This window comes from Mesoplodon densirostris, chromosome 7 (genome assembly GCF_025265405.1).
Source record: "Mesoplodon densirostris isolate mMesDen1 chromosome 7, mMesDen1 primary haplotype, whole genome shotgun sequence".
Taxonomy (NCBI): domain Eukaryota; kingdom Metazoa; phylum Chordata; class Mammalia; order Artiodactyla; family Ziphiidae; genus Mesoplodon; species Mesoplodon densirostris.
The window spans coordinates 64617627-64638389 of NC_082667.1; the positions used below are offsets into that span (position 1 = coordinate 64617627).

The 20763-nt window shown below is 43.8% G+C and overlaps 1 protein-coding gene across 4 annotated transcripts in view; it reads left to right on the forward strand.

The window, feature by feature from the left end:
* The first annotated feature begins 9064 nt into the window (after window positions 1–9064).
* Window positions 9065–20763, forward strand: part of LOC132493519 (pyruvate dehydrogenase E1 component subunit alpha, somatic form, mitochondrial) — a 34849-nt gene continuing 23150 nt past the window's right edge. For all 4 annotated transcript variants that reach the window (XM_060104167.1, XM_060104169.1, XM_060104168.1 and 1 more), the window contains exon 1: window positions 9065–9268. In XM_060104167.1, coding sequence (XP_059960150.1) covers window positions 9080–9268 — 189 coding nt within the window. In that variant the 5' untranslated portion in view covers window positions 9065–9079. The remainder of the gene's footprint in view (window positions 9269–20763) is intronic.

Sequence of the window (20763 nt, forward strand, 5' to 3'; positions counted from 1 at the left end):
CCACAGGTAACAAGGCTCCCTTGACTTGGTGAGGAAATGCTTTACTCCAGCCTCACCTAATCCATGTGCCTCCCAAATACTGACTAAGAGCGATGTAGACTTGGGTAAGGCTCCTGGGATCCATCCTCCTGCGTGAAAAGAAGCAGAGATACTGACAGCCCCAGTAAGAGGCATGTCTTCTGAGTTGAGGAGGAGATCGAGGTGTGCAGGAGGGAGCCCAGGGTTTCCCGGAGCACAGGCCCACTGGCTGCAGTGGTCTGCAGTGGTGGGCAGCGTGCAGCAGCCCTGGTGCATCTTCCTGCAAAGATCCACAATTCCTTGCTCTGTGCGGTGCAGCTGCTGCCTTTCCCAAGTTTCCACATGACAGTTATAAAATCACCTGCAAACCTAAATCCAGTGAGTGCCTACAGATGACACACTCAACAGCTCAGAGAATGATTCAGAGGAAGCAATTTTCCAAAGTGAAGATAATCATCTGTTCGTGTGAAAAGGCAAGCACTCTTTTATTAGCATTGGAGCTCAAGGGAAACGTGGCTAAAGCCATAAAAGCAGCACTTCAGTAAATGGCTCAAGAACAATATCCACAGCTGGAGGGAAGGACATGTACAGATTCCTCTTCCACTCAGAGTTCTCCCACAAAACTTGTTCTCGTGGAAGGAAGGCAAAGCTCAGCTCTGACCTCTTCCTGTTTACTTCATCAACAGCTCCTGTCTGTTCTGTCCCTGTGGCCACACAGGGAACCCCAGAATTCAGCGTTGACTGGTCTTCTTTTATCTACATACTTTTCCCAGGTGACCTCAACCCGTCTCATTCTTTATTCTGTGACATTAAAATTAATATTCCAGCCCTGAGTGCTCCTGGGACTTCATAGAACCAGTTGCCTATTTGAACTCTTCATTTGGATACCTAATAAACATGTCATACTTAGAATGGCCAAAATTAAACTCTTGATCTTCTCTTCTTTCCCAGTGTCTTATTATTGCATAAGAAAGCACCCAAAGCCTACTGACTAAAACAACAATAATCATTGATTTTGCTCACAAGTCTGTCATTTTGGTACGGCTCAACGGGGACTGCTCAGTGAAGCATCAGCTGGAGAATCCATTTCTAAGGTTAGCTGGCAAGTTTTGCCAGCTGTCACCTGGGAGTCAGCTGGGCTGTGGGGAGATGGGGAGGGCTTGGTTTCTCTTCACGACCTGCTATGGCTTCCCCAAGGCCCGGTGACTGAAGTCCCAGTGAGTTTCCCAAGAAGACGAAGTGGAAATTGCCAGTATCTTAAGTCCTGGGCCCAGGTACTAGTAAAATGTTACTTCTGCCATATAAGATTGGTTAATCAGTCACAGATCCCAGGTTCAAGGGGAGGGCAAAAGGCCCCCAACTCTGCATGGAAGGAGCATCAAAGAAGTTGGAGACAGGTTTTTAGATTGTCACATGTCCCAAACCTGCTCCTCCTGCAGTCTTCTCCATCTACCAGTTATTCAGACAACTAGGGGTCACTAGGGACAGTTGCTGGTCACTAGGGACAGTTGCTGTCCTTCACTTCCCCTTCCACCCAATCACCAGCAAGTCCTGGTGACTCTCTCCCAAAACATGTCCAGAATCCTTCTGTTCTCTCCTCTCCACCACTCCCGCCTTACCCAGACAACCTCATCTCTCACTGGATGGCTGCTTGGTTGGTTGCAGTAGTTTGTTAACTGCTCTCTGCCTCCGTGCCTGCTTTCTAAAACCTATTCTTCATACAGTAACCAGAGCTATCTTTTAAAAACAGAAATCAGATCACCCCACTTTTCTGTTTAAACCCCCTCCAAAAGCTGCACGACATATTTAGAATTAAACCCACAACCCTCATTCTGAATTCCAAAGCCCAGTGTGCTCTGGCCCCTGTCCAGTTCCCTGGCCTCATCTCATACCACTTGCCTTCTCATTAGTCTGTGATCCACACACATGCTTGTTGCTGCCTGATAGCCTTTGCACCTGGCTTTCCTCTGTCTGGAATGTTCTTCCCCCTGATTTGTCCAAGGCTGGTTCCTTCTTGCCATTTACTTTTCAGTTGAAATACCGTTTACCTAGAGAAACCTCCACAATTCCCAAACCTAAAGAATCCGCACCATCATCTGTGATATTAAGCTATTTTAATTTTCAACATAGCACTTACTACTAGCTGATACTTTCCGTGTTGATTTGTTCATTGTCTCCTCCCTCTAAAATGTAAACTCTAAAATGACAAGACCTTGTCCGTCCTGTCACTGTGCATCCCTAGGACCTAGAACAGTGCCTGGCAAAGAGCAGACGTTTGATAACTATTTATTGATTTAACAGGTAGCAACAGTAGCCCCTGCCATCCAGTCTTCCAACAGGACCACAGAGTCTCTCGGAGTGGTTGATGGGTACAGAGAGGAAGCTTCAGGAGGGCCTCAGTGGCTCATGCATGGCCCAGCTCCTGGAGGATGCTTCACAGAGACCTGGTTTATGCAGCCTCCTTCCAACCCCCAGTGTACTGCCATCCCTAGCCTTCTTGTGAAACCAGCAATACAGAATCAGACAGTCTTAAGGACAAAGTTACTAACATGCTTGGACGGGGTGGCGCAGTTCTGCTGCCATCGGTCAGGTCATTAACTCACGTTATATTACATTTGAATTTTCATCTTAGGGTCAGACTCAGAAATGTAGGCCAAGTTCCGGCATCACCAATTCCAAGTACTTGTATTAATGATTATTTTTTAAAATGAAGATGCTCAAATTTTTGAAGAGAGACTTAGTAATGGGTATTTAGGACCATCCAAATAAATTTTTTAAAGTTTGATTGGGCTTTTATTTTATTTTTTTCATATGTATCATAATTTTCATGTGGAATGATTACATTTTTAAAAATACAAATTCTATTTTATTTTATTTTATTTTATTTTTTCTCTAGTAGGTCTGTGTCTTTATTCCTGTCTTATCCCTATGTTCTTCAGGACATTTTTTTTTCTTAAATTCCATATATATGTGTTAGCATACAGTATTTGTCTTTCTCTTTCTGACTTAGTTCACTCTGTATGACAGACTCTAGGTCCATCCACCTCATTACAAATAGCTCAATTTTGTTTCTTTTTATGGCTGAGTAATATTCCATTGTATATATGTGCCACATCTTCTTTATCCATTCATCCGATGATGGACAGTTAGGTTGTTTCCATCTCCGGGCTATTGTAAATAGGGCTGCTATGAACATTTTGGTACATGACTCTTTTTGAATTATGGTTTTCTCAGGGTATATGCCCAGTAGTGGGATTGCTGGGTCATATGGTAGTTCTATTTGTAGTTTTTTAAGGAACCTCCATACTGTTCTCCATAGTGGCTGCACCAATTTACATTCCCACCAACAGTGTAGCAGGGGTCCCTTTTCTCCACACCCTCTCCACCATTTGTTGTTTGTAGATTTTTTTTTTTTTTTCGCGGTACGCGGGCCTCTCACTGCTGTGGCCTCTCCTATTGTGGAGCACAGGCTGTGGACACGCAGGCTCAGCGGCCACGGCTCACAGGCCCAGATGCTCCACAGCATGTGGGATCCTCCCGGACCGGGGCACGAACCCGCGTCCCCTGCGTTGGCAGGCGGACTCTCAACCACTGCGCCACCAGGGAAGCCCATGTCATTCCATTCTTTTTAAAGATGAGCATGTCTAGGCACTGAGAGATTAGGCAACTTGCCCCAGGTCACACAGCTAGTAAGTGGTTGAGTCAGGATTTGAGACCAGACAGATTCCAGAGTCCAGATGCTATGCTGCCTCTCCACAAGCCTATTATTAGGTTTCCAAAGGCTGCTTCTGTTTGGAAATCAGCCGCAGGAAATGACTGACAATAACTTAAGGCCACACTAATCAGCCACGGTCTGCGTGATGGGAGAACAAGGCCAGACTTAGAAGAGTGTGCCATGTGATGCAGTCTCTGGTTTTGTGAAAGCCAACCCAGGGCAACGCAACCACAGATGGAAGAAAAGGTTTGCCCTACTCTTGTCAGGCCATGCAGAATAGGTCAAAGGCAGGACCATAGTTGAACTGCAGATCTGGTGGTCCCAGCATTTCATGCTTAAATTCTCTTCACCTTGAGCACACCCACATTTCAGTAGGGAAGAGTTTAAATACTTTTTTTTTTTTTTTTTTTTACATTTCTACATTGGCTATTAGAACGAAATGATCATACCCACCATTATCCACACATCTTACCGTGTTTCAGGAAACCCATGCTTCCAAGAAAACACTATGGCACCTCTTTCAATGAATTTCCCTTGGGGTCCTGTCATGGGTAGGTACATCTTATCTTCCATATGTACAAAATGCAAAGCTAAAGTTAAAATCCTTCTTTGGCTTCTCACTGTTCCTAGGACAAACGTCTAAATGCTCAGTGAGCCTAAAAGGAGCAGGATGATCTACTGTCAATCTTGTTTCCATTTCTCAAAAGCACCTTTGACCTGGGACTGCGCCGGGCATGCCTTCTTCCTGCCTCAGCTCAGCTGGTTACTCAGTGCAGCTTGGTTAGCAGATCACATCTGAAAGGCTTTTCCTCAGTCTTTCCCGATCACCGCCAGTCCTCCATAACACTCTTTATAATGGAAATGTGCACTATGTGTGTAATTTATCCATTCAATATCCGTCCCCTTCTCCCCCAGACCCTAACTCCATGACAGCCATCATGTGCCTGTCACCTACAACTCCAGTGTCTGGTTTACAGGTGCTCAGTATGTATTGTGAAATGAATGAGTATTCATAAATGTTTGCAATGGCCTGACATAAGCAAGCCCTTCTGTAGCTTCTATGCCCTGTAGCAAATACCAAAAGGTGAAATGTGGATTTTCTTAAAACCACCAGAGAGAATTGTTCACCATGTAATCCCTGATGTCTGGCATCTATACTGCTCTTTTTGTAATGAGAAATTTTCAAACACCTGCAAGAGTAGAGAGAAGAGTCCAAGGAACCCCTGTTCAGGCACCACCAGGTTAAACAATTATCAGCTCATGGTCCATCTTGTTTCCGCCAGTGTGGCCACCACTGTCACTGGATTATTTTAAAGCTACTCCCAAGCATCATATCATCTCAACTGTAAAAACTTGAGTGTGTATCTGTGACTCTTGGTAAAATTACTTTAATAACATTGGCATACCTAAGCAATTCTTTAATATCATTACATCCCGTCAGTGTTGAAATTGTCCAAGTTGTCTGATAATGTTTTTTTCCAGTTGCTTTTTTTGGAATGCAGCCGGGATCCACGGGTTGCATTTGGCTGATAAGTCTCTAAGTCTCGTAACCTGACAATTCCTGCATCCACTTATTTTTTCTTTTATCTTGCCATTTGCTTTTTAAAGACACTAGGCCACCTCTTCCGTAATACTTCCTGCATTTTTTAATTTCACAGATTCCATCCTGTAAGCTGGTAGGAAGCCTGAAGGCTTGATGGGATTCCAGTGTGATAGGAGGCAAGGACATGCCTCAGGTGAGGAGGCACCTGAGCTTCTCTTGGGGCAGGAGCGTGGGCTGCTGGTTGACCAGATGTTCTCAATTTGATCCTACTTTATAAAGTTCCCCAATGGCTAGATCCATCATCTCCTTGAGGGTTGCAAGATGGGGATATTAAAACTCTAGGATTCCTTCTTAATTAGTGAAAACTTTTCTATAAGGAACTTTCTTGAGGGGGGAAGGATGGGGAGAAGGGATAGTCAGGGAGTTTGGGATTGACATGCACACACTGCTGTATTTAAAATGGATAACCAGTGGACCTACTATATAGCACAGGGGACTCTGCTCAATGTTATGTGGCAGGCTGGATGGGAGAGGAGTTTGGGGGAGAATGGATACATGCATATGTATAGCCGAGTCCCTTTGCTGTGCATCTGAAACTATCACAACATTGTTAATCGTCTATACTCCAATATAAAATAAAAAGTAAAAAAAAAAAAAACTTTCCCCTATCAGCTATTGGTTTACCTTGAAATTCAGTCTGTATAGGAGAGGGAGGATAAATCCTCAATTCTTTCCCTTTACCAGTTTTCAGAGTAATTACTATTGGGTGGCTCTTTGCTTCTAGGTCTTTCCAGTGGAGAGAGTTAAGATGTATATTTTTCAAGGGGAAAATAGTCATGAGTTTATACTGTTATTTCCAATTCAAAATCAGTACCACTAAGCTTCTTTTACTTTCATTTTATATTTGTGTCTCTTTTGTTTTACGTCGAAAATCTTGGTTCCTAATGACATCAACATAATTATATATTCATTTTATCGGGGCGGGTGTGTGTGTGTGGTCTCCAATAACAATGACACTGATAACTGAAAACAATTTAAGCCTTTTTTGAGCAGTTCTTTTTTTCTGGCTTTATTACTGTGTTGTTCAGGTCATTCCCTGTGGGGTTAGGTCAACAACTTCATATATGGTTAAATTCATTTGTTGCATTTTGTCTCCATTTGTATTCCATTTTGTGTTATGGTTATGGAAAACATTTCTGTGGCTCTGAAGTCAGAAGAGCCCCTAGCCATAATCCTTCCAACCAGGGAATTCCCTGGTGGTCCAGTGGTTAGGACTCTGTGCTTTCCCTGCTGAGGGCCTGGGTTCGATCCCTGTTCAGGGAACTAAGATTCCACAAGCCACGCAGCATGGCCAAAAAAAAAAAAAAAAAAAAAAAAAAAAAATCCTTCCCACAGCATGGAGCCTAGCACATCAAAAACACTCAAATATTCATTGACTTTTATGACCTATATATATGATTTTTCTAAGTCATCCACTGGGGGGATGGCTCCCACCAAGAAAGCCCAAGGCATGGTAAGGACCATGGTTTGCTCTAAAGTTCAGCTTGATTGAGAATTTTTAGGGTGCTTTGTAAAGGAAAGATCAAAAGGCATATTTCAAGATCCCTAATCTAAATCCTCCGGCTTCACCCAGAGAAGCTGGTCATAAACTGGCCAGGCCGGAGTGCTGGAGAGAGAAGAGTCCCTCATCTCCAGTTCTACCCAAGCTCTGAAACCCTCCTCTCTTCTTTTCTTTCTTTCTTTTTTTTTTTTACATTATTATAGACACTGTCAAAGTTTATTTTCCTTTAAGAAATGAAATGGATCTTTTTTTATTGAGGTATAATTGACATACTATATTAGTTTCAGGTGTACAACATAATGATTCAATATTTGTAGATATTGTGAAATTATCACAATAAGTCTAGTTAACATCCATGACTATACATAATTACACATTTTTTCTCGTGATAACAACTTTTTAAGAGATCTATTCTCTTAGCAACTTTCAAATATGCTGTATATTACATCCCCATGACATTTATTTTATAATGAGGAAAAAATTAATAGTCAACTTAAGAAAGAAATGGAAAATTTCATTTGAGCCAACCTGAGGATTATAACCTGGGAGACAGCCTCTCAGAGATCTCAGAACTGTTCTGAAGAGGTAAGGGGGCAGGGAGGCCAGTGTGTCTGTGATTTTAGAGAAGGGGCACGTGCAATCAAACACACATCTTGGTAGAAGGTTACTGCTGTTCATGAGGGAAGAGATATCTTAGTTAATGGTTTTAGTGCTTTTCCAAGTATGGGAAGATGCAAGAAACTGGGTTCATAAAATTTTCTCCTGAAAATATCTAACTACCTGAGGGCCAGTTCTGCCAGTTTTCCCAGAGCACAAAATGCCTCACCCTGTTCTTCACCCTGAATTCCTTTTAGGGTATATTTTAGGTCGGTGACTGCAGCGGCTCACAGCTTGATTCTTGTAGAACTGGATGGTGGGCAACATTCTTTATTTTACAAACCCTTCCCTTTTGGTCTTAATTTAGACCAACGTTTGGGAGGCATTTCATGACCAATTTGGCCCACAACACTAGGAATGCTCATTCCCAGGTAAGGCCAGGATTTCATTGATAGGCGTCTCCATGTGCTATTAGTGGATTACGCCCTGTTGACAGTAGCCCAAAGCCTCTGGACCGCCTCTCTTACTGGTCTGTTATGGTCCTGGAAATGGTTCCCTCTTGTTGCTTCTTTCCATAGCTAGAGTTACGCTATTACCATCATTGATCTTAAGAGAACTATATATCAGTATTTGGTGAATCATTTCAAGTCACGTAGTCATTGTTATTTTTATCACAGGCTCAGTCACACATCTGGTAATGCAAGAAACAATCATTTTGTAAAATAGGCAGGATATAAACAATATAGCTAGTGACATTAATAAGGTCATATGAAAGTGTTTAAGCTAAGAACTTCCATCAGGTGTGGCCCCGTATCTCCCCAGGTCATGTGACCTGGTCTGTTCTGTACCCGTCGCTATCTTTAAGGGAAATGATATATTGGCATTGTACATAAAATTCACCAAAGATGTATGCACATCCAAGGTGAGTGGTGGGTCATCGTGATCCCTTACAGGATTGAGAAAGGAATGTTATCTTCAAAGGGGTTACATGGCTGGCGCTAGAAAAAGAAAAATTGATGTTTATGGTTGAGCAGGTATTTCTGCCATTAGGGAGTTCAGGTTAATGCATAAATGCAGGTGCACAATGCACACGAGAGGGGAGGCAGGAGGCCCAAACGGGCAGAGAAGAAACAATTTGTTTAAATTTTTCTTGTCTTGCCTTAAAATATGAATTTTATTTCATCAAATCCTAGCTCACAGTAGATAGGGAAGACTTACAACTGTCACATGATCTCTAAAAGACAAGTTAGCAGCAGAACCATTTATAGAAACCAGGTGTTCTGTCTTTTGGCCTCCACCAGGCATATTAATCTTCACCATCTTGTGTATTGAGCAAAGGCTGCAAAGTTGCAGCACCGGCAGGGCTGGACGCTCAGTAGGATTGGCCTTGCACGATCGTGCGTGGCTCAGCTGGGGTGCAAAATCCAAGAAGGTCTTTTTCCCGCGGGGCCTAGAGGTGTGGCCTCACTTTCCCACGCAGGCGCCCTCAGGTCTCCGGCGCCTCACCTGCCGGTTGCTTGGTGACGGAAGGATTCCCTCAGCCTCGTCCTCTGGCTCTGACACACAATGGGCGGCCGCGGGCCTCTCAGGTAGGCGGGGCACGCCCTGGGAGCCGTTCTGGTTGGCCCGCGGTCCGGCGAGGCGCATGACGTCTCCGTCGCGTCGTGCTGGCGTGAGTGGTAGCGTTCGCTCCGGGATCCTGAAGGAGACTTGGAGGTACCTGGGCCGCGCTGCTTGGGTTGTAGGGAGCTGCCGCTGCCGCCACAGCCCGCACTCCATGAGGAAGATGCTCGCCGCCGTCTCCCGCGTGTTGTCGGGCGTCGCCCAGAAGCCGGTGAGGTGGCGTGAGCGAGCCGGGGTGGGGCGCGAGTGGGCCCGAGGCCGGAGGACGCCAGAGGGCAGGACGAGCGGGCTGAGTGGGCCGGGCCTCGTGGAGCCGCGGGCCTTTGTCCTGCCTCCACGTCGTGCGCTCCGCTCCTGGCCGCGAGGGGAGCGGTGGCTCGGCCCTCGGGCGCCGACTGAGGGAGGGGGAGCTTTATAAGGTCCGCGTGAAGGTCAGGCGCGGCTCCCGGTGCCGGCCTGGTTGGTGCGCTCTGGAAGGACCCGTTCGTTTACCTCAGACAGAAAAGGGGGCCTTGGGCTTCCTCGAGTCTCCAGTTGACCGCCTCTTCCCAGCCCACTCATTTTAAATCTTCCTCTTGACCGGGAATCCGGAGACAGAATGGCTCCATTCACACTTCAGTTTCACCAGTTACTAGCCCTGTGACCTTGAGTAAGAGGTTTTTGTTTTTTCTTAAAGATCCCCGTGCTCAGTTTTCCTCATCTCTAAAATGGAGATGAGAGTACTTACCCCGTGGGGTTGTGTTTTTTTTTTTTTTTTTTAATGAGGATGAGAGACGGTGAGGCTTAAACGAGTGACAAATATGTAAACTCTTCCCGGTAGCGCCTGGTACATAGTGGGTGCTACCTGTGTTAAGCATTGTTATTATCATTTAGGATCTCTTTTGCCTTATTGATTCTCTGTATGGAAGATCTGTCCATTGATGTGAGTGGGGTGTTAAAGTCTCCTACTTGTACTGTATTCCGGTAAATTTCTCCCTTTATGTCTGTTAGTATTTGTTTTATGTATTTGGGTGCTCCTATATTAGGTTCATATATGTTGACGGGTGTAAAATCCTCTTCTTGTGTTGATCCTTTTATCATTATATAGTGTTCTTTATCTTTCTTTATGCTCTTTGTTTTAAAGTCTATTTTGTCTGATATAAGTATTGCAACCCCCGCTTTCTTGTCATTTTCCTTTTGCATTCCCTCACTTTCAATCTTTGTGTGTCCTTTGCCCTGAAGTGGGTCTCTTGTAGGCAGCATATTTTAGGCTCTTGGTTGGTTTTTTTTTTTTTTCGGTACGCGGGCCTCTCACTGTTGTGGCCTCTCCCGTTGCGGAGCACAGGCTCCGGATGCACAGGCTCAGCGGCCATGGCTCACGGGCCCAGCTGCTCCGCGGCATGTGGGATCCTTCCGGACCGGGGCACGAACCCGTGTCCCCTGCATCGGCAGGCGGACTCTCAACCACTGCGCCATCAGGGAAGCCCACTCTTGGTTTTTTTTTAATCCAGTCTGCCACTCTGTTTCTTTTGATTGGAGCATTACTGACATTTAAGGTAATTATTGATATGTATGTATTTATTGCCATTTTAAACCTTGTTTTCCAGTTTATTCTGTGTTTCTTCTTTGTTCCTTTTTATGGTTTGAGGATTTCCTTTTATTTTATGCCTGTGTTTTCTTTCTGGTTTTTGTGAATCTCTTGTATGTTTTTGACTTGCAGTTGCCCTGTTTTTCAAGTATGTGAACCCCTTCCTGTATCTGTTTGCTTTAGACTGGTAGTCATATAGGCTCAAATGCATTCTAAAAAAATGAATCTACATGTTGTCACTCTCCTTCCCCACATCTTATGATTTTGATGTCCTTTTGATTACATCTTCATGTTTATCCTTTTGCTGTTCCTTGTGTTTATCATCACTTTCACAAACAGGTTTTTTTTGTTTTTGTTTTGATCTGTATAGTGGCTAATTTAAGTGATTTACTTTCCAATTGTGATTTCCTCCTTCCTATATTTTCTTTTCTATATAGAGAAGAACTTTGAGTGTTTCTTTTAGGGTAGGTTTAGTATTGCTGAATTCTTTTAGTTTTTGCGAGTCTGATAAATTATTTCTTCTCCTATTCTAAATGATCATCTTGCTGGGTAGCGTATTCTAGGTTGCAGATTTTTCCCTTTCAAGACTTGAATATATTTTGCCACTCCCTTCTGGCCTGCAGCATTTCTGTAGAGAAATCAGCCGGTAGCCTTATGGGGATTCCCTTGTAACTAACACTTTGTTTTTCACTTGCTGCCTTTAAAATCCTCTCTTTAACTTTTGCCATTTTATTATAACATGTCTTGGGGTAGGTCTGTTTGGTTCATCTTGTTGGGACCCTCTGTGCTTCCTGTTTCTGGATATCTGCTTCCTTCTTTAGGCTTGGGAAGTTTTCAGTCATAATTTCTTCAAGTACATTTTCAGTCTCCTTTTCTCTTTCTTCTCCTTCTGGAATCCCTATTATGCGTAGATTGGCACACTTTATATTATCCCATAGGTCTCTTATATTGCTTTCATTTTTTTTCATTAGCCTTTCTGTCTGCTGTTTTGATTGGGTAATTTCCACTATTCTACTTTCGAGGTCACTTATTCTTTCTTCTGCATTATTCATTCTGCTATTCATTGCCTTTAGCTCAGCTTTCGTCTCAGCAAATGAAGTTTCTAATTTTTCTTGGCTCCTCTTTCTAGTTTCTAGTTTCTTTTTACAGTACTCTGCATTTCTGTCGATAGCCTTTCTTAAGTCCTTCAGTATTTTCATTGTCTCCTTTTTGAACTCGGTATCTACTAGACTGAAAAGGCCTGTTTCATTGTTTGTTCCTTCAGGGGAATTTTCTTGGTCTTTTAACTGAGAGTGGTTCCTCTGCTTCTTCATTTTGCTTATATTTTTCTGACTCTCTGAATTTAGGAGAAACAGTTATCTACTGTAGTCTTGGAGGGCTACTTATATGCAGGTGCCTCCCTGCGTAGTTTGTGTGGGTTTAATATTTTTTTGGCATGAGGGCTGTTTTTGGTTTGGATTCTTGCCGTCTCTTTCCCCTGCGTGTGCTGGTCGTTATCCCCTGGATAGGGAATGTGCAGTTGCGTGGCCCGCGCATGCTCCTGGGGAGGGTGGGGGCAGTGGTTGGTGCCCAGTCACGGGACCCTTGGCAGCTGCAGTGGTCTGCATCCGCCTCTGGAGTCCGAAATGGCAGTGGTGGCTCTAGTCCGCTCCCCGGAGCTCATGTAGGTGGTGCCCTGCTGCCCGAGAGTGCACGGAGAAAGAAGCTCCTATGGCGGTCCCACCTCTCTCTTCATGCATCCCCCAACAATGGCCCCTTGCCTTTCTGGCGGGCCCGAGCTTCTTCCGGTATTCCCTCAGTTATGGTGCACCACACTCCAGCCCCCTCAGGCTGTCTGCACGTAGCCAACTCCAGTCCTCTCCCTGGGTCTGACCTCCGAAGCCCAAACCTCAGCACCCAGACCTTGCCCAGCACAGTGGAGGAGCGTCTCAAGCTGGGGAGTGCAAGGTCGTGGTACCAACCGTCTGTGTAGGTCTCTCTCCGCTTTGCTTTCCGCAAACCAGTTGCTGCACTCAACTCCAACGTTCCAAAGCTCCACCTCTGTCCTGGGTGATATCTCCACCAGTGAGGGGACTTCTCAGGGTGTGGAAACCTTTTCTTTTCACAGCTCCCTCCCAGGGGCGCAGGTCCCGTCCTGATTGCCTTCTCTCTTTTTTTTCTTTTTTCTTTTGTCCTACCCAGTTATGTGGAGATTTTCTTGCCCTCTTGGGTGTCTGAGGTCTTCTGCCAGAGCTCAGTAGATATTCTGTGAGAACCGTTCCACACGTAGATGTATTTTTGGTATATTGATATTTGTGGGAGAAGGTGAGCTCCACGTCCTAATCCTCCACCATCTTGATCCGAATCTCCCTCACATTTCTTTTTTGTTTTGTTTTGTTTTATTTTTATTTATTTATTTTATTTGTTTATTATTTTTGGCTGCGTTGGGTCTTCGTTGCTGCACGTGGGCTTTCTCCAGTTGCAGCGAGCGGGGGCTACTCTTCGTTGTGGTGCACGGGCTTCTCACTGCGGTGGCTTCTCTGGTTGCGGAGCACAGGCTCTAGGTGCGTGGGCTTCAGTAGCTGGGGCACACGGGCTCAATAGTTGTGGCTCGTGGTCTCTAGAGCACAGGCTCAGTAGTTGTGGCGCATGGGCTTAGTTTCTCGCGGCATGTGGGATCTTCCCGGACCAGGCTCGAACCCGTGTCCCCTGCACTGGCAGGCAGATTCCTAACCACTGCGCCACCAGGGAAGCCCTGAAGCTCAGGTTCTTGATGTCTCATCGCAGAAAGAATTCAGTGAGAGACAAAGTGATAGGCAAGAAGTGGATTTATTTAGAGAGAAACACACTCCACAGAGTGTGGGCCATCTCAGAAGGTGAGAAAGGCCCCCCCTCACACTTCTGATACGACTTTTAGCTTAACTTTCGCTTAATGTGGCTCCTTTCACCCATTATATCAGTGAATCGTACTGTTTTTGAGATTCACAGTAATGAAATGGGAGAAAGTATCTAAGTAGCTTTAGACAGTCAAAATCCTTTTTTTTTATTAGTTTCTGCTTTATAACAAAGTGAATTAGTCATACATATACATCTGTTCCCACATCCCTTCCCTCATGCATCTCCCTCCCTCCCACCCTCCCCATCCCACCCCTCCAGGCGGTCACAAAGCAGCGAGCATTGATCTCCCTGTGCTATGCAGCTGCTTCCCACTATCTATCTACCTTACGTTTGGTAGTGTATATATGTCCATGCCTCTCTTTCGCTTTGTCACAGCTTACCCTTCCCCCTCCCCATATCCTCAAGTCCATTCTCAAGTAGGTCTGTGTCTTTATTCCCGTTTTACCCCTAGGTTCTTCATGACATTTTTTTTTTAATTCCATATATATGTGTTAGCATACAGTATTTGTCTTTCTCTTTCTGACTTAGTTCACTCTGTATGACAGACTCTAGGTCTATCCACCTCATTACAAATAGCTCAGTTTCGTTTCTTTTTATGGCTGAGTAATATTCCATTGTATATATGTGCCACATCTTCTTTATCCATTCATCTGATGATGGACACTTAGGTTGTTTCCAGCTCCGGGCTATTGTGAATAGAGCTGCAATGAACATTTTGGTACATGACTCTTTTTGAATTATGGTTTTCTCAGGGTATATGCCTAGTAGTGGGATTGCTGGGTCATATGGTAGTTCTATTTTTAGTTTTTTAAGGAACCTCCGTACTGTTCTCCATAGTGGCCGTACCAATTCACATTCCCACCAGCAGTGCAAGAGTGTTCCCTTTTCTCCACACCCTCTCCAGCATTTATTGTTTCTAGATTTCTTGATGATGGCCATTCTGACTGGTGTGAGATGATATCTCATTGTAGTTTTGATTTGCATTTCTCTAATGATTAATGATGTTGAGCATTCTTTCATGTGTTTGTTGGCAGTCTGTATATCTTTGGAGAAATGTCTATTTAAGTCTTCTGCCCATTTTTGGATTGGGTTGTTTGTTTTTTTGCTATTGAGCTGCATGAGCTGCTTATAAATTTTGGAGATTAATCCTTTGTCAGTTGCTTCATTTGCAAATATTTTCTCCCATTCTGAGGGTTGTCTTTTGGTCTTGTTTATGGTTTCCTTTGCTGTGCAAAAGCTTTTAAGTTTCATTAGGTCCCATTTGTTTATCTTTGTTTTTATTTCCATTTCTCTAGGAGGTGGGTCAAAAAGGATCTTGCTGTGATTTATGTCATAGAGTGTTCTGCCTATGTTTTCCTCTAAGAGTTTGATAGTTTCTGGCCTTACATTTAGGTCTTTAATCCATTTTGAGCTTATTTTTGTGTATGGTGTTAGGGAATGATCTAATCTCATACTTTTACATGTCCCTGTCCAGTTTTCCCAGCACCACTTATTGAAGAGGCTGTCCTTTCTCCACTGTACATTCCTGCCTCCTTTATCAAAGATAAGTTGACCATATGTGCGTGGGTTTATCTCTGGGCTTTCTATCCTGTTCCATTGATCTATCTTTCTGTTTTTATGCCAGTACCACACTGTCTTGATTACTGTAGCTTTGTAGTATAGTCTGAAGTCAGGGAGCCTGATTCCTCCAGCTCCATTTTTTGTTCTCAAGATTGCTTTGGCTATTCGGGGTCTTTTGTGTTTCCATACAAATTGTGAAATTTTTTGTTCTAGTTCTGTGAAAAATGCCAGTGGTAGTTTGATAGGGATTGCATTGAATCTGTAGATTGCTTTGGGTAGTAGAGTCATTTTCACAATATTGATTCTTCCAATCCAGGAGCATGGTATATCTCTCCATCTATTTGTATCATCTTTAATTTCTTTCATCAGTGTCATAATTTTCTGCATACAGGTCTTTTGTCTCCTTAGGTAGGTTTATTCCTAGATATTTTATTCTTTTTGTTGCAGTGGTAAATGGGAGTGTTTTCTTGATTTCATTTTCAGATTTTTCATCATTACTGTACAGGAATGCCAGAGATTTCTGTGCATTAATTTTGTATCCTGCTACTTTACCAAATTCATTGATTAGCTCTAGTAGTTTTCTGATAGCATCTTTAGGATTCTCTATGTATAGTATCATGCCATCTGCAAACAGTGACAGCTTTACTCCTTCTTTTCCGATTTGGATTCCTTTTATTTCCTTTTCTTCTCTGATTGCTGTGGCTAAAACTTCCAAAACTAGGTTGAATAAGAGTGGTGAGAGTGGGCAGCCTTGTCTTGTTCCTGATCTTAGTGGAAATGGTTTCAGTTTTTCACCATTGAGGACAATGTTGGCTGTGGGTTTGTCATATATGGCCTTTATTATGTTGAGGAAAGTTCCCTCTATGCCTACTTTCTGCAGGGTTTTTATCATAAATGGGTGTTGAATTTTGTCAAAAGCTTTCTCTGCATCTATTGAGATGATCATATGGTTTTTCTCCTTCAATTTGTTAATATGGTGTATCACGTTGATTGATTTGCATATATTGAAGAATCCTTGCATTCCTGGAATAAACCCCACTTGATCATGGTGTATGATCCTTTTAATGTGCTGTTGGATTCTGTTTGCTAGTATTTTGTTGAGGATTTTTGCATCTATGTTCATCAGTGATATTGGCCTGTAGTTTTCTTTCTTTGTGACGTCCTTGCCTGGTTTTGGTATCCAGGTGATGGTGGCCTCGTAGAATGAGTTTGGGAGTGTTCCTTCCTCTGATATTGTTTGGAAGTGTTTGAGAAGGATGGGTGTTAGCTCTTCTCTAAATGTTTGATAGAATTCGCCTGTGAAGCCATCTGGTACTGGGCTTTTGTTTGTTGGAAGATTTTTAATCACACTTTCATTTTCAGTGCTTGTGATTGGTCTGTTCATATTTTCTATTTCTTCCTGATTCAGTCTTGGCAGGTTGTACATTTCTAAGAATTTGTCCATTTTATTGGCATAGAGTTGCTTGTAGTAATCTCTCATGATCTTTTGTATTTCTGCAGTGTCAGTTGTTACTTCTCCTTTTTCATTTCTAATTCTGTTGATTTGAGTCTTCTCCCTTCTTTTCTTGATGAGTCTGGCTAATGGTTTATCAATTTTGTTTATCTTCTCAAAGAACCAGCTTTTAGTTTGGTTGATCTTTGCTATCGTTTCCTTCATTTCTTTTTCATTTATTTCTGATCTGATCTTTATGATTTCTTTCCTTCTGCTAACTTTGGGATGTTTTTGTTCTTCTTTCTCTAATTGCTTTAGGTGCAGGGTCAGGTTGTTTACTCGAGATGTTTCCTGTTTCTTAAGGTGGGATTGTATTGCTATAAACTTCCCCCTTAGAACTGCTTTTGCTGCATCCCATAGGTTTTGGGTCGTCGTGTCTCCATTGTCATTTGTTTCTAGGTATTTTTAAATTTCCTCTTTGATTTCTTCAGTGATCACTTCGTTATTGAGTAGTGTATTGTTTAGCCTCCATGTGTTTGTATTTTTTACAGATCTTTTCCTGTAATTGATGTCTAGTCTCATAGCATTGTGGTCGGAAAAGATACTTGATACAATTTCAATTTTCTAAAATTTACCAAGGCTTGATTTGTGACCCAAGATATGATCTATCCTGGAGAATGTTCCATGAGCACTTGAGAAAAATGTGTATTCTGTTGTTTTTGGATGGAATGTCCTATAAATATCAACTAAGTCCATCTTGTTTAATGTATCATTTAAAGCTTGTGTTTCCTTATTTATTTTCATTTTGGGTGATCTGTCCATTGGTGAAAGTGGGGTGTTAAAGTCCCCTACTATGATTGTGTTACTGTCGACTTCCCCTTTTATGACTGTTAGTATTTGTCTTATGTATTGAGGTGCTCCTATGTTGGGTGCATAAATGTTTACAATTGTTATATCTTTTTCTTGGATCGATCCCTTGATCATTATGTAGTGTCCTTCTTTGTCTCTTCTAATAGTCTTTATTTTAAAGTCTATTTTGTCTGATATAAGAATTGCTACTCCAGCTTTCTTTTGATTTCCATTTGCATGGAATATCTTTTTCCATCCCCTTACTTTCAATCTGTATGTGTCTCTAGGTCTGAAGTGGGTCTCTTGTAGACAGCATATATATGGGTCTTGTTTTTGTATCCATTCAGCCACTCTGTGTCTTTTGGTGGGAGCATTTAGTCCATTTACATTTAAGGTAATTATTGATATGTATGTTCCTATTCCCATTTCCTTAATTGCTTTGGGTTCGTTATTGTAGGTATATTCCTTCTGTTGTGTTTCTTGCCTAGAGAAGTTCCTTTAGCATTTGTTGTAAAGCTGGTTTGGTGTTGCTGAACTCTCTCAGCTTTTGCTTGTCTGTAAAGGTTTTAATTTCTCCATCAAATCTGAATGAGATCCTTGCTGGGTAGAGTAATCTTGGTTGCAGGTTTTTCTCCTTCATCACTTTAAATATGTCCTGCCAGTTCCTTCTGGCTTGCAGAGTTTCTGCTGAGAGATCAGCTGTTAACCTTATGGGGATTCCCTTGTGTGTTATTTGTTGTTTTTCCCTTGCTGCTTTTAATATGATTTCTTTGTGTTTAATTTTTGACAGTTTGATTAATATGTGTCTTGGCGTATTTCTCCTTGGATTTATTCTGTATGGGACTCTCTGTGCCTCCTGGACTTGATTAACTATTTCCTTTCCCATATTAGGGAAGTTTTCAACTATAATCTCTTCAAATATTTTCTCAGTCCCTTTCTTTTTCTCTTCTTCTTCTGGAACCCCTATAATTCGAATGTTGGTGCGTTTAATATTGTCCCAGAGGTCTCTGAGACTGTCCTCTGTTCTTTTCATTCTTTTTTCTTTATTTTGCTCTGCAGCAGTTATTTCCACTATTTTATCTTCCACCTCACTTATCCGTTCTTCTGCCTCAGTTATTCTGCTATTGATCCCATCTAGAGTATTTTTCATTTCATTTATTGTGTTTTTAATTGATGCTTGATTCATCTTTAGTTCTTCTAGGTCCTTGTTAACTGTTTCTTGCATTTTGTCTATTCTATTTCCAGGATTTTGGATCTTGGAAATAGAATCTTGGATCAGCTTTACTATCATTATTCTGAATTCTTTTTCAGGTAGACTGCCTATTACCTCTTCATTTGTTAGGTCTGGTAGGTTTTTATCTTGCTCCTTCACCTGCTGTGTGTTTTTCTGCCTTCTCATTTTGCTTATGTTACTGTGTTTGGGGTCTCCTTTTTGCGGGCTGCAGATTCGTAGTTCCCGTTGTTTTTGGTGTCTGTCCCCAGTGGCTAAGGTTGTTTCAGTAGGTTGTGTAGGCTTCCTGGTGGGGGGGACTAATGCCTGTGTTCTGGTGGTTGAGGCTCGATCTTGTCTTTTTGGTGGACAGGTCCACGTCTGGTGGTGTGTTTTGGGGTGCCTGTGGCCTTATTATGTTTTTAGGTAGCCTCTCTGCTAATGGGTGGGGTTGTGTTCCTGCCTTGCTAGTTGCTTGGCATAGGGTGACCAGCACTGTAACTTGCTGGTCGTTGACTGAAGCTGGGTGCTGGTGTTGCGATGGAGATCTCTGGGAGATTTTCGCTGCTTGATATTATGTGGAGCTGGGAGGTCTCTTGTGGACCCGTGTCCTGAAGTTGGCTCTCCCACTTCAGAGGCACAGCACTGACTCCTGGCTGCAGCACCAAGAGCCTTTCATCTACCCGGCTCAGAATAAAAGGGAGAAAAGGTAGAAAGGAAGAATTAGTAGAAGAAAGAAAGAGAGAGGGAAAGAAAGGAAGAAGGGAAGAAAGGAAGGAAGGAAGAAAGAAAGAAAGGAGGGAGGGAGGAAGGATGGAAAGAAAGAAAGGAGGGAGGGAGGAATGAAAGCAAAAGGAAGAGTGAATGGAAGAAGGGAGGGAGGGAGGGAGGGAGGAAGGAACGAAAGAAAGAAAGACCGGAGGGAGGGAGGGAGGAAGGAAAGAAAAAGAAAGTGGGAAGAAGAAGGGTGGGAGGGAGGGAGTAAAGAAAAAGAAAGAAGGAAAGGAGGAGCGGAGGGAGGGAGGGAGGAAGGGAAGGTAGGAAAAAAGGAAAGAGCAGGTAAAGTAGAATAGAATAAAGTATGAAATATAGTAGCGTTATTAAAATTAAAAAGTAATTATTGAAAAAAAAACGGACAGATAGAACCCTGGGACATATGGTGGAAGCAAAGCTATTCAGAGAGAATCTTACACAGAAGATTACACATACACATTCACTAAAAGAGAGCAGGGGGAAAAATCAAAAATCTTGCATCTCCAAGTCCACCTCCTTAATTTGGGATAAATCGTTGTAAAAAGAGGAAAAGGGGGGAAAGTCTTAAATGTTGTCCTCAAAGTCCACTTCCTCAATTTGGGATGATTTGCTGTCCATTTATGCACTCCACAGACGCAGGGCACATCAAATGGACCTTGGAGCTTTAATCCGCTGCCTCCGAGGCTGCACAGAGAGATTTCCCTGTCTCTGCTCTCACAGCTCCCGGGTCTCAACCTGGCCCCGCCTCTGCGCGTAGGTCGCAGGAGGGCGTCCGTTCTTCGCTCAGACAGAACGGGTTTAAAGGAGCCGCTGATTCGGGGGCTCTGGCTCACTCAGGCAGAGGGGAGGGAGGGGCGCGCAGTGTGGGGCGGGCCTGCGGCGGCAGAGGCCGGTGTGACGTTGCAGCAGCCCGAGGCGCTCCGTGCGCTTTCCCGGGAAAGCCGTCCCCGGGTCCCGGGACCCCGGCAGTGGCGGGGTGCACAGGCCCCCCGGAAGGCGGGGCGGACAGTGACCCGCGCTCGCACACAGGCCCCGTGGCGGCGGCGGCAGCAGCAGCCCCAGCGTCCCACGCCCGTCTCCGAGGTCCGCGCCTTTAGCCGCGGCTCGCGCCTGTCTCCAGCGCTTCCCCAAGCAGCCCTCTTAATGCCCTCTTCTCGCGCACCAGGAAACAAAAGGGAAAAAAGTCTCTTGCCTCTTCGGCAGCTCCAGACCCTTTCCCCGGACTCCCTCCGGGCTAGCCGTGGTGCACTAACCCCTTCAGGCTCTCTTCCTGCCGCCAGCCCCAGTCCTCTCCCTGCGCTCAGACTGAAAGCCGATACCCGAGCCTCAGCTCCCAGCCCCGCCCACCCCAGCGGCCAAGCAGACAAGCCTCTCGGGCTGGTGTGTGCCTGAGGGCACCGATCCTCTGTGCTGGAATCTCTCCGCTTTGCCCTCCGCACCCCTGTTGCTGTGTTCTCC